Consider the following 14,034-nt stretch of genomic DNA (forward strand, 5'->3'; position numbering starts at 1 on the left):
TTGTTTGTCCTTGGCTAAAATGTGGATAATTTTAAGTCTCCAGAAGACTGAGAATTTGGCCTCTTTCCTTTCCTTTTGGCTGGTGTGTGGTTTCCCAGCCAGATCTGGAAATGTTGCTGATGGCCAGACCTTAAGCAAATGGAGTGAGATGGCAGTGGGTGCAGTTTAGCATGTGTGTAATTTTGGGGGGACTCATTTTGGTACTTGATTTGTTTTGTCTCCTCCTTCCTCTTCTTCTCTCTCTTTTTTTTTCTAATATATACATTTTTAGTTGTAGTTGGACACAATACCTTTATTTTATTTATTTATTTTTATGTGGTGCTGAGGATCCAACCCAGCGCCTTGTGTGTACTAGGTGAGCGCTCTGCCGCTGAGCCACAACCCAGCCCGCCTCTTTCTCTTCTTCATCGAACCCAGGGCCTCTTGCGTGCTAAGAATACCCTCACCACTGAGCTCTATTCCCCCCATAGTTCATACCTTCTGGATGCCTCATATTACAGCAATTTCAGACAGAGACAGGTTTTAGGGAAGAGACCCATGAAAATAATCAAATCTCGTCTGAAAAGTTCTTCATTTTTCAGTTTTTATTGTGGGGTACTGAAGTCAATAATCCCTCCTTGCTTACATTCCCCAGCAGAGGTCCTTTCCAGCCAATATAATGAGTCTCTTGTTCTCTCCTAATTGTGGAATGAGGTCGAAGGGAGCAAACTTTCCCCCATCCTTCCTCCTTTTAAAAATCATACTCAATTTTAGCTGCATCTCTCCATCTCTTTCCAGTTCCATGATTTGTTTTGTAAAACAAACAAACAAACAAACAAACAAAAAACAGAGCAAATGGAGTAGAAAATGGAAAGAACTGTTTGCAAGAAGCTACCTTCCCCCTTTATTTTAACAGTGACAAGATGGAGATTTTAAATAATAATAAATGTGCCTAATTCTTTTGGAGTTCTAGAGGTAAATGTGTGCGGGAATAAAGCTCCACATAATTGTGGTGACACTGCTATGGACAGCCAACCTGGCTGTTCTCTGTCAACACTGTTGATGGGAGCAGGCTGAGTGATTGAACCAGGGGACGTGTCCCTCTCATCATCCTCACAGGTCCTTCAAAACAAGCTGTGTCATGTGGGCTTTTAATCCACTCTATTGTGAGTCTTTGATTGTTTGAATTTCAAAAGCCACCATGAAAGTACTTCTTTTTGTTTTTGTCTTCTCCATTGAAGAGAAATATTATATTTTAGTCTCTAGAGAAAAAAAAAATAAAAAACACAGTGATGGGGAAAAGTGAGTGAATCTAAGATTTCAATAGGACATTGCTTTTAATGCAGAGCACATTTATATTTGGAAATTTGCATCTTTTAAAGTCTGTAAAAGATGGCTTGTAATTCATTTATGCTTCCAAAATTTCTATCTAATTTTTAAAAATTTTAGTAGTAAACAACAAATTTAAATGTCCAATAAAATCTATTTAAAGTCAGACTTTTCCTCAAAGCCAGAGCCTTTTGTTAACTTACCATTGTTCTTGCTGGGGGCGGGGAAGCTCTTGCAAATCTCTGAATGTATTTATGTGTTATGCATCTTGATGCTGACCTGCCCTCTCTGGCCCTGTTGGCTGGATGGAGGGTAGAACTTGTCAGCATAGAATTTTGGCCAGTTAAGCAGCTTGATTGTTTGTTCCACCTGGGATCACTGGCTAATTTCCTTGTTCTTGTCTAATGTTCGACCTACTTCCAACTTCACACCTGACCCTTTCTTGGGCAGATGTGTGCAACATCTGGGTGAATCCACAGTAGACAGATGGAAAGTCTGTGCCTGGATTCAGATTAACCAGGCAAGAATCCCAATCCTACCACTGATGAGTTCTGTAACTTTGGAAAATTTATTGTTTTTGGTGCCTCAATTTCCTCACCTGTAAAATAAAAAACAAAGGTTGAGCATCCCTGATCTGAAAACTTGAAATCTGAAATGTTTCACAAGCTGCAACATCTTATTTATTTATTATAAATTTATTTATTTATTTTAATTAGGTATATAAGACAGCAGAATGTGTTTTGATTTATTGCACACAATTGAAACACAACTTTTCATTTCTCTGATTGTACATGATGTAGTGTTGCACATACATGTACACAGGGTAATAATGTCCATCACATTCCACTGTCTTTCCTGCCCCTTCCATCCCCTGCCCAAAGTTCCTCCCCCCCCACCCCCAATTATGGATCAGCATCCACTTATCAGAGAGAACATTTGGCCTTTGTTTTTTTGGGATTGGCTAACTTCACTTAGTATTATTTTCTCCAACTCCATCCATTTACCAGCAAATGCCATAACTTTATTCTCTTTTAATGTGAGTAATATTCCATTGTGTATTTATACCATAGTTTCTTTACCTATTCATCTATTGAAGGGCATCTAGGTTGCTTCCATAGTTTAGCTATTGTGAATTGAGCTGCTGTAAACATTGATGCGGCTGTGTTAGCATAGCATGCTGATTTTACGTCCTTTGGCTTTAGACTGAGGAGTACAATAGATGGGTCACATGAAGGTTTCATTCCAAGTTTTCTAAGATGGAACAAACTATCAAAAATTTGCTTTCCAGAATGGTTGCACCAATTTGCAGTCCCACCAGCAATGTGTAAGTGTGCCTTTTCCCCCCACATCCTCTCCAACACTTATTGTTGTTTGTATTCTTGAATGTGCCCCAGCACATGATGGCAGCTTTAGCAATGTGTGTAAGTTGTATATGAAGCATGAATGAATTTTATGTTTGGACTTGGATCCCAAGATAGGTCATGCATATACAAATATTCCCCCCCCCCCCAAACAAAACCAAACAAAAAAACAGATCCTAAAGATTTCTGGTTCCAGCATTTTATATAAAGATACTCAAGTGCCATTCTGATGGCGTGAGATGAAATCTTAGAGTGGTTTTGATTTTCATTTCTCTAATTACTAGAGATGTTGAACATTTTTTTCATATATTTGTTGATTGATCCTGTATCTTCTTCTGAGATGTGTCTGTTCAGCTCCTTAGCTCATTTATTGATTGGGTTATTTGTTTTTTTGGTGTTAAGTTTTTTGAGTTCTTTATCTATCCTGGAGATTAGTGCTCTGTCTGACAAGCATGTGACAAAAATTTGCTTCCAAAATGTAGGCTCTTTCTTCACCTCATTGATTGTTTCTTTTGCTAAGAAGAAGCTTTTTAGTTTGAATCCATCCCATTTATTATTGATTCTTGATTTTATTTCTTTGCTTTAGGAGTCTTGCTAAGGAAGTCAGGGCCTAATCTGACATGATGAAGATTTGGGCCTCCTTTTTCCTTTATTAGGAAGCTGTAACATTTTTGAGGGCCAACATAATGCCACAAGTGAAAAATTCCACAGCTGCTGTCATGTGCTGGGTCATAATCAAGAAGCAGGCACATTAAATGTAGTGTGTAGAAGTACCTTTAGCAGTGCGTATAAGTTGTATATGAAACATGAATGAATTTATGTTTGGACTTGGATCCCAAGATAGGTCATGCATATACAAATATTCCACCACCACCCTGCCCACCACCCCACCCCCCCGCAAAACAACAACAACAACAACAACAAAAAACAAACAGATCCTGAACATTTCTGGTTCCCAACATTTTGTATAAGGGACACTCAACTGAAAATGACATTGCCACCGTCATAGGCTGTTTCCCTGAGATAATACAAATCCAACACTTAGCACCTGGCATAGAGTAAGTGCTCAGTATGTTGTCCCCAGTTTTTAAATAGTACCAAGTTCTTGGTTGGGGGTGCCATCGAGAGAGTATAATGTAACCCCAGAAATATCTTCCATTTTTGTTAAAACCACAAACATCAATTTAGGATATGTATGTGCAATTGAATACAGAAATATACACTATCCCCTCCAAAGTCATTTCCCATTTATGTGCTATTTCCTAGGATTTGGTTCTTTATCTGAAAGAGAGTCTAGGACAATATCGTCACATGAAATTGATGTTTAAATTACTCAAAAAAGTCAAACCTTGTTCAGAAAGAACACAGGTTAGAAGTTCTGGAGAGGGACAGTAGACAGGTTCCAGGTGAAGTGACCCTTGATGTGGCTGTTTTGTGAGTCTTGACTGATGGAGATCCATCCACTCAAGGGCTACAGTGTTGCTTGCTGTGCTGGAAACAGTAGTCAGCCATGCACAGACCCCTGCTCCCCACCTGGTGCAGGCCTGGCATCCCATTCAAGGAGGACAGCACAGACACAGTGGTGCAGATGGGGACAGAAGTGGGTGGTGTGTCCCTCTGGAAGATGCAGCAATGTTGGGAGGCATTTTTTTGTTGTCATACTGGGGAGGGGATGCATCTGACATCTAATAGGGAGAGGCCAGGGGTGCTGCTGAACATCTGGCAGTGCCCAGGAACTTTGCCACCACAGCCAAGAATTGTCCAGCCCCACATCAGCAGGGCCGAGGCTGAGAAAACCTGCCTGCTCAGGATTAAATGGTCAGGAATCTTCACAGAGGAGGGGACACGTGGGCCAGCACCCGAGTGATGAGAATGAGCTGTCCACGCTGAGATCTGTGGGGAGAGACAGAATAAGAACCAAGTCCTGTGGCAGAGCAGGCTGTGGGTGGAGCAGAGTTGCCAGTGTGGGTGGGATTGGGTGAGTTTGGCTGTGGGTAGATGGTGTGGGATTCTGGACTGGCTGCAAAAATCATTCTAGTCGCTCAGTGGGCTCTTGAGTTATTATGAGAGTCTGGACATTGCTGATCATTTTGCATTTTTCCCTTTGATTTTTATTTCCCATAGAATTATGGCCTTGAAACTGATAATATGAAGAACTTGGTTCTGAAACTGCGGGCATCTTCCCACAATTTACAGAATTACATAAGTAGCCGGCGGAAAAGTCCAGCTTATGACGGGAGCACATCGCATAAGCCCCCCAACGAGTTCCTGACGTCTGTGGTGGAGCTCATAGGAGCTGCCAAGGCCTTGCTAGCCTGGCTGGACCGGTGAGTCGCGGAGGGTCTCAGGGGCACAGGAGGCTGTACTTGGTCTGAGGAAACTGAACCATCGTCCCTCTCAAGTCCTTTCCCTGCAACGCGGGAATCTTAGATCAGCGTAGATCCTCGGGTTCCTGTGGAAGTTGCTTAAAAGGTTAAAAACAGGAACAAATTAACCTCAGCCTAGAAGAGAGGGCGACTGTGGCTCAAGGTTATGTTTTACTGGGTTAAACATTAATGATTGAGTATTTGGTTGGTATGAAGGCTGTTAGATCACTTCTGATGTGATGTTAACTTTCGTGGCTCATTTTTTGATGTGTTTTTATCTAGCCTTTCTCTTCTCCCATCCAGTTTCCTCTTGCACGTGTTCCTTGAGGAAACAGCAATGGGAAAGATATCTTGTGTGGCTGTGCTTGCCAGCACAACGTGCAGAATGCCCGTGGGTTCCTCTCACCCCCATTTTGCTCTAAGCAGAATTTTTGTTACTTTCTAGGGCTCCGTTTACAGGGATCACTGATTTCTCAGTAACAAAGAACAAAATCATTCAGCTTTGCTTGGACCTGACCACGACCGTGCAGAAGGTGGGTAGTACACCATTGTCACTTTCCAAAAATGTCTTCTCCCTTTCTCTTCTTTTTCAAAGGGTGGGCACCCAGTATGATGTATGCCTACATGCCTTCTCCCAAACATTTTTTTTTTTTCCCATCAGAATCTGGGAGAGACAAAAAACTTAAAATTAAATGCATTGTGCAGACAGTTTCTGTGAAAAATAATCAGTGACCTTTGAATCTGAGATGACCTTCTTTTATTTTAAAATGGTTGAACTAATAATAGTCTTATTCTTCTACTCGAATATTAGAGCTCTTACTTTTTTTTTTTTCAATTAAATTCTGGAGTTTCAATTAAATTCTTCACTGCAATCTTTGTTCTGAGCACTTTGCTGTATCTGCTGATTCTAACCTTTCATTCTGACTTCTGGTTGTTGGATTGACTGGTCAGGATAGACTAGGTTATGAGGCAGTAACAAACAACCCCTAAACTTTAGCAGTTTATTCCTTGATTACTTGCTTCCAAATGGGTCAGCACAGAGATGTGCTGTGACTTTCCTCTCTTCAACACATAGACTGACAAGACAACCAGTATCTCATGCAGCTGGTCCTCATGGCACAGAGATAGAGAACCTGGAGGTTCACATGTTCTGGTTTCGAAGGGACACATGTCCATTTCACTCTTGGCTCATCGTCCTGACCTAGTCAGGGCCCAAGAAGTTTTGTATCAGTCAGTCTGTAACGTATCTAGCTTGTATGATCTTAACTTTTTTAAAAAAAATTATTTGAAAATGAGCACTTAAGCTAGCCACCTCCTATTATATACTTGGCATATAGTAGATACTTATTAATTATTTTTTAATTGAATCGAGACTATAAAATATAAGGAAGTGTTTCCCCTACCGCATATCTTGCTTGGTTCTAAAATTCTGTGATTCAGTATTTGTTTCCACTACTTACTTGGCAAGAACTAAAGAAAATCCTCCCCTCAGTTCTGACCATGCCACCTCAGAGATGCAATCTTGAAAAGACATATGCTTTGAACATTTCTGAAACAAGAAGAGTGAAATTTGGCTTTGCCTGTGGCAGGTGTTTGAGATCTCATCCTGAGCAGCCATTGAACTTTGTGTAGGCGCTTTCGAGGCCAGAATGAGAAAGATGCTTGGAGCTCCTAAGTGGCACTGTGTTTACGTGTTTTAATGATGCATAAAGTATTTTTGACAAAAGGAGTCTGGCACCAGATGTGGTATATTAGTTATAGCAGCCGCCGAGGCCTGGCATGGGTTGTAAAAGGTGTTTTCCTATCCTACCTACCTGGAGTGGTCTCTTTCCTTTCTGTTTCCTTCTCCTCCTAATATTCTGCCTCCCACTTTGATTTTTAACTTGAGTTTTCTTGTAATCAATTAAATGAAAGTGGAAGAGCTGAACATTGTAATTAGGAAATGGGTCAGTTTTGCGCACAGGTCACCAGTGAAGGGCCCTACCCCAGGTAGCTGACTCAGGCGGCCCAGTCAGTGGGGGAAGTGCTGAAGTAGGTGGCAGAGGTGGTGGCATTTGTTTTCACAGCATGAGTCTGCTTTGTCTGAGAGGGTTGGTGTTGCTTTGCAGGTATTGGGACAGTTCCTTCAGTCAATATTTATTTAGTTCCCACTCTGTGTCTGTCCCTGGTCTAGGCACTGGGGTGCCAGAGGGAATAAACACCTGAAGAGGAAAGAGAAAATCAAGTGCTAAATGAGGAAAATCATATACATATATGCACAGAGGCATATGTAATGATATATATGTTATATGGGGCGGGGGGACACAGTGCCATGATGCTAGAGAAGAGCTGAGCAGGAAACACAGGGCCGAGGGTAGAATGTGACCTGGGATGCTTGTGTGTGGTGTGACTCCCTGAGGAGCTGAGTCTTTGGACCAGGTACGTCCCGTGTCACCTGCAGGGAGGACTGACTGCTTTGCCTCAGGGGGGCGGCCCTCCTTGTGTTTGTGGAGGTGTTGGCCCTTGTGAGCTGCTGACTTACATAGATCTCCCCATGGGAGTCTCAGTGCACACACACGTATATACACACACGGAGGAATTTGGGACAGTTACCTTGATGAGTGAGTTGGATGTCATTTCCAATGTGTGGCATCATGGCGGCCACACGATTGACAGCTCCAGGGAACTGCCCACTCTCACTGCATCTTGACAGAGATCTGTGGACTCTGGAGGAAACCCATCCTTTCCATGTGCTCCTTTTCCCTGGGGAATGGAGGATGAAGGGTGCTTCTCTTTCTAGTGTTGAAGACCATGTTTTCCCTTGTGTCTCCATTTGTGAAGAAAAAGGACATTTGCTTGTCCTTTTTCTCCTCCTGCATAACTTCCTTTTCTCCCTCCTCTTTCTTGCCACATTCTCTGCCTCCTTTCTTCCAATAATTTATCATCTGCTGATTTGGAGGTCAAGCCCCTGCCTTTCTTCCGCTGCCCGTTTCCTTAAAGACTGTCTCAGCTGTGGTCCTGCCACAAGTCCAGGGATCCACCTTCCCAGCCAGTCTCGAGGCGGTGGAAACCATGTGGGAAGAGATGTGGTTCCTATTCCCAGCCTGTCCTCCACGTGTGAAAACCGAACGGTGATGGTGAATGAGATGAGTGGCAAGGGCAGGTGTTGAGTGCCAGCCAGTCTGGAAAGAAATAGGGACATGAAGAAGATTTGAGCTCAGGAAATGGGGAATGGAGTGAACAATGGCTGTGGAAGTGAAAGAGGAGGAGTCCACGGTTGAGCATGCCTTGTGTGTTGGGTGTCCACAGCTCTGTTGTCATCCTGGGTTACAGAGAAGGAAATAGAGGCACAGGGAGGTTGCCCATGGCTGCCCTGTTCCTGATAAGGTGCAGTGAGCAGCGCAGGCAGGAGCAATCTACTGGCTGCCAGGCCCAGGTGAGTCTGCTCATCCAGGTGACCAGGGACTGCCAGGGAGGAGCTCTGCCCACTGTCTGACTCACCAGGGTGACTCTTCAGTCCCTCTTTCTCCATTCCATCACCCGCCATGCCAAGCAGCCGGAAGTCAGGTCTGCAGCTGTTTCTTCCCGGCAGAAATGGGAGTGGGAAGCCACCTCACCCTGGGAGGAAGTAACGCTGAGCCCTTTCTCATCTGACTTGAGTAGTGTGAGAGGCAAACTCACCCCTGTGGGCTCACACAAGGAGCCTGTGTTCTTGGTGGCTTAGAGCCATGTGGTCACATCACCACGTTGACTCTCGGTTGTGGTGCATGGAGAGGAGTCACTGCCTCAGGTTGACAGTCTCCCAAGGATGACAGGGCTTATGTTGTTTTGCAATTTGGAATGAAGGATCAGAAATACAGATTGTTAGTTATATTTCTAACAAAGCTCCATGACTGTACTGTTCTTCTAAATCTGGTGTTTATTAAATAACTCTGCCACTTAGACAGTAATAACAGGGTACACTGCAATGGTAGTGAATCGTCTAGTTCCATCAACTAAGAGCAGAAAAGCAGACATCTTTGATCTATAGTTATTATATTTTACATAAGTTGCTCCTGTAGCTGGGATTCACATCAGATTCACACATGCATTTTAGATTAAAAACATATGCAGTTCTAAAATTTCTTTTTTTTTTTTTTGATTGTTTCCTCCTGGGTCGCTCTTTTCTGGAGTCTTTGTAAATTTGGGGTTCAGGAGAGTAGTTATTTTAGTTTCCTACTCTTTTCTCAGATAGAGAGCATTCTAAAACATTTTAAGGAGACAACAAAAGTCTGATTATTAAATCACAGGGTGGAAATTGGTAGCCATCCCCTCCACCAATGATAGTGAAAAAAGAAAAGATCTAAAAATGACTTATTGATTTAAGTAGAAATAGTTGCCTGATGATTCCAACAGAGTTGGAACTGTACAAGTACCTAAAATTGTTAGCATTGTCCTTACGGTTGTCCCCGTTTGGGATTGTGCTTAATGATGCTGGCAGTTCCTTTCCTTCCACATGCACCCCGTGGAGTAGGTTGAAATCCTCTGCTGTGGACAGTTCTAGAAGGTTAACTGTACAAGTTGAAAGTTTCGCATTGGCAGTTTTTCTTTAGTGGCTTCTGCACAGGACAATGGCGATTCCCATAATCAGCTGGCCCTGTTGGTACAGCATCCCGAGCCTTTTGTTCTCAAGCTGGGTAAATAATGCTTTGCATTCCGGCCCTTCGTTGAATGTCATCAATAGCATACCTCAACACCACTTTTTTGGCAGTGTGTTAATGAATGTTTTGTTAAACCTTTTTTCATCTACCAAGGACTGAAATATCTGATTTAATCTCAGTGGTGCTTAAAATAAACTTTTGTGGCTGAGTTTACTCAAGCCCTCATTTGAAAACTATTCCTATAGGCGGCTCAGAGCTGAAGACTGCTGGCTTGTTGGCCCCCTTGTTCACGAGCCTGGGGTGACTTTGGGAGCCACTGTCAAGTTTCTTGGTCTTTGACTTCTGACTCGCTGTTCTCTGACAGGCTGGAGAGCAGGTGGAGTTCAGCTGGGGCGTTTTGTAGGTTTTCAAGTGAAGAACTTGGTCAAATGGAGCTTAGATTGTAAACTCTTGTGGACAGGGAAGAGTGGGGTCTCAGGGAAGAGCGGCGTCAACTCCATTCTTGCTCTGCCCCTCTGTCCTGTCGAGATGAGGGAGTGCTGCTCAGGGGGTGTGTCAGGTCCTTCTGAGCCCCATGAAAAAAATCCAAAGAGCTAAACTGTAGTTATTTGGAAGTTTTCTATTCTTATGCTTAGTTTTCATTTTTTTCTTCCCTTTCTTTAGGATTGCCTTGTGGCAGAAATGGAGGATAGAGTTTTAACTGTAGTAAGTATACTTTCTAAAAGTTCTTTTTAAAGTTCCTTTTCTGAAGGCACTGGGAACCACACTGATTCAAATAAAGGTGCTGGGGCTACTTACCTCAGGATATACTTGGACATATTGGCTTTGGAGTTATGAATCTATTCCTCTACTAATTTAGGGGAAGAGTAAAGTTACTTAGCAAGACCAATGATTGTCAAAATCCCTGTGCTTGGATTAATTGTATTGAGGGGGAGAGTTTCTGTTTTTGTTTTATTTTATATTTCTTTCATCGGGGTACAGCTTATACATACATTGCTAGCTTAGACTGGTAGTAATGGTTAAACTGATGTGCAGATTTCACATAAGGATCGTTTTGATTAAAAAAAAAATCTTGGCAAAAACTTGATCATGGGAGCTGGGGGTGTACATGACTGTTTAAAGAGAATTTTGAAACTATTCCTCATCACTTCCTCCTTTTGACATAAGCCAGCCTGTGTTCTTTTGATAAGGCCTTCCTCCTACTGATGTTGAGGAATTTAGCAATTAAACTGCTATAAATATATTTTCCATAAATAGGGAGGCCAAATAAATTGGAGGCATGTAAAAAGTGTCACTCCTTGGATTCTCCCCCTTGGAAAGAAAAGCCTCTCTTTGGAATTTCCTGATTCCACTGGTTATTTAGCTTTGAAAGGTTAGATGAAGCTGATTGAGGAACTACCACATGTAACCACTGTGACTTCTGCCCAGGCAGATCCCAGTGGGCATGCTCACTGGGTAAAACTTCAGAGTTTTACCCTGTCAGTGTTTGGCATTCAGAAAAAAGCCAGTGATCACTATAGATACCACAGACCTAATGCAAAACACAAACCTACAAGACTTCTAGGAGATGTCTTAGGAGAAAATCTTAGTGACATTCAGTTTGGTGCTGAGTTTCTAGACAGAAAATCGAGCACAGTCCACGAAAGAAAAATGGATAATGTAGACTTCATTAAAATTAAAAACTCTTCTCTGTGAATGCACTATTAAGAGAAATGAAGACAAACCACAGAAAGCACAGACTGGGAGAAATATTTTCAAAACACATATCAGATAAAGGACTTCTATCTAAAATATGCAAAGAGGATTTTAAACTCAATCACAAGAAAACAACCCAATTAAAAAGTAAACAAAAGATCAGAATAACACCTCATTAAAGAAGACACTCAAATGGCAAATAAGTTCATGAGAAGTGTTCATCATTTTTAATTAGGGAATTGGAACTTAAACAATGAGATACCACTACACACCTGTTAGAGTAGCCAGAATTCAAAATACTGATAACATCAAATGCTGGTGAGCTTGCGGGGCAATAGGCATTCTCCCTTACTGCTGATGAACTGCAAAATGATACAGCCAGTTTAGAGGACAACCTGGCAGTCTCTTAACCAACACTAAACATATTGTAACCATATAATCCACCAGTTGTGCTTATAGCTATTTACCCAAAGGAATCAAAACTTGAGTGCACAAATTCTGTATTATATTGCACACAATATTTATAGCAGTTTCATTTGTAAGTGCCCAAAATAGAAAGCAACCAAGATGTCCCTTTATAGGTAAACAGATAAACAGATATGATACATCCATAAAATAGAATATTATTCAGCAACAACAAGAAACAAACTGTCAAGTCATGAAAAAATATGGAGAAATTTCAGGGCATGTTGTTAATTGAAATAAGCTAATCTGAAATGGCTATATGCTGTATAATTTCAATTATTTGACAAACTGGGAAAAGCAAAACCAATGAGATTAAAAAGATCAATGGTTGCCTGGAGTTCTTGGTGAGGAAGAGGGAATGAATAATTAGATCAACCACAAGCGATATTTAGAGCAATGAAATTATTCTGCAGATATTGAGTAGTGATGGATACACAGCACAGTCAAAACCCATAGATTGTGTAACATGAAGAATGCTAACATTCAATATGCACTTTATAATAATGTTTCAATATTGGTTCAGTTATAGCAAATGTTCCACACCAGCGCAAGATATTAATAATAGGGGAAGCTGGAGGAAAGGGGAATAGATAGAAGTTCAGAGTACTGGTTCAGCTTTTCTGTAAACCTACAGACTTTACTTTAAAAAGTAAAGTCTATTTTTTAAAAAATGTTTCAGGCTAAAACAACAACAATAACAATACTTTTTTTTAAACCTTGTCAGTATTTGGTGTTCAGAAAATATGAGTGGTCTGTGGTAAGCCATTAAGGTGGCTGGGAGTAGATGCGTCCCCTTGAACTGAGAAAAGAGGGTTTCTTCCTGCATGTACTCTCCAGTGGTTGTAAAGGTGTTGTGGTTATAAAGTCGCGCTTTTTAAACAGAGCTGAAGTAGTGGCACCACCCCCACAGATTGCAAATATGGGGTCCAAATGCCATGTGTTCATTGAGCAGAATTAATAGAATGATTGCTGAGCAGAGCTAGGGATGATAGGCGGATGCATTGCTTGAACAACCAGCTTGAGATTAACATGGTTAACCTTTGAACTTTCCTGACTATTGGCCTCTCCAATTCTAGGTCAAGGTTTTAAATGGCATCTGTGACAAAACAATCCGCTCTACCACCGATCCTGTTATGAGCCAGTGTGCATGCCTGGAAGAAGTTCACTTACCAAACATCAAACCTGGGGAAGGCCTGGTAAGAATTCTGATAACACTTGTTTATTTTCAAGTAATGCACACCAACTTTTACCATAGTTTTTTTTTTTTTTCTTTTAAATCTCTTATTGCTTTCATTATCATTCTGAATAGTAGAATTACATTACAGTTATACAGTTAGGAATTTGATACATTAAATTTCGTTGACTTTTGTTTATCTTCAAAGTATAAAAATAAATAGAATTTTAAAACTTTACACTCCTAACTTAATGGTTTTATTTTTAGGACTTAGCAATGCAAGGAAATATAAAACATTTATGCAAAGGAGAGATGGTCTCTGGGTACAAAAACAACATCTGTTCTGAAAGTGTCTATTAGCACTTAGGATGAATGTGAGAACAGGCTGGTTGGAGGAAATGAATCCTGAAAAAACCTTCAGAAATGTTTCATAAGACATGCATGAGCTGTGTAATAACAGGCCCTGAGAATGCGTATTGCAGATTTCCTAGTCTGGAACACTCATCCCGTCGGATTAATACGCTGAACTTTGAGGGAAGCAACTGAGGCCCATTGATTAGCTTAGAGGCTTTGAGTCAGAGAGCACTCACAGGTCAGTTTCCTCTTAGGCTGTTGAAAATGTGCCATTAGGTGACACATGCCAAGTGCCCGGTGCTGAGGGCACAGAGCGTGTGCCTTCATTGAGGGCTGCAGCTGCCACTGCTGCTATTGGTGGTGGTGCTGGTGAAGACGAGCAGAAGAGGAAGAAGAGGAGGAGCCGTGGGGGTGTAGGCAGTCCCTGCTCTTAGAGGGGAAAACAGAACTCATATCTACAAGCTGAAATTCTTAGTGGGTCAAAATACACGTACTGAGACTTGGCTTCAAAGTAAATGATGGATCATGACATATTAAGTTTAAATAGGGAGGAATTCCTGGAGATAAGTTCATAGGTAATACTGAAACAGATACATGCCCTGCAGAGATGGAGCGGCCATTTCAGATCATAATGTTGCACAGGCGGGGTCCTGGGAAGGGAAGTACTGTTGGGTAAGGGGGGAGCTCATAGA

General features: G+C 41.6%; 1 protein-coding gene across 2 annotated transcripts in view; it reads left to right on the plus strand.

Annotated features, from left to right (window-relative positions):
* Cnksr3 (CNKSR family member 3) overlaps positions 1 to 14,034 on the plus strand; it is an 88,086-nt gene that overhangs the window by 57,694 nt on the left and 16,358 nt on the right. For both annotated transcript variants that reach the window (XM_071612886.1, XM_071612887.1), the window contains exons 3-6: positions 4,794 to 4,996; positions 5,481 to 5,568; positions 10,318 to 10,359; positions 12,891 to 13,010. In XM_071612886.1, the coding sequence (XP_071468987.1) occupies positions 4,794 to 4,996; positions 5,481 to 5,568; positions 10,318 to 10,359; positions 12,891 to 13,010 (453 nt within the window). The remainder of the gene's footprint in view (positions 1 to 4,793; positions 4,997 to 5,480; positions 5,569 to 10,317; positions 10,360 to 12,890; positions 13,011 to 14,034) is intronic.

Source organism: Marmota flaviventris, chromosome 6, assembly GCF_047511675.1.
Source record: "Marmota flaviventris isolate mMarFla1 chromosome 6, mMarFla1.hap1, whole genome shotgun sequence".
In the NCBI taxonomy this organism is placed as follows: domain Eukaryota; kingdom Metazoa; phylum Chordata; class Mammalia; order Rodentia; family Sciuridae; genus Marmota; species Marmota flaviventris.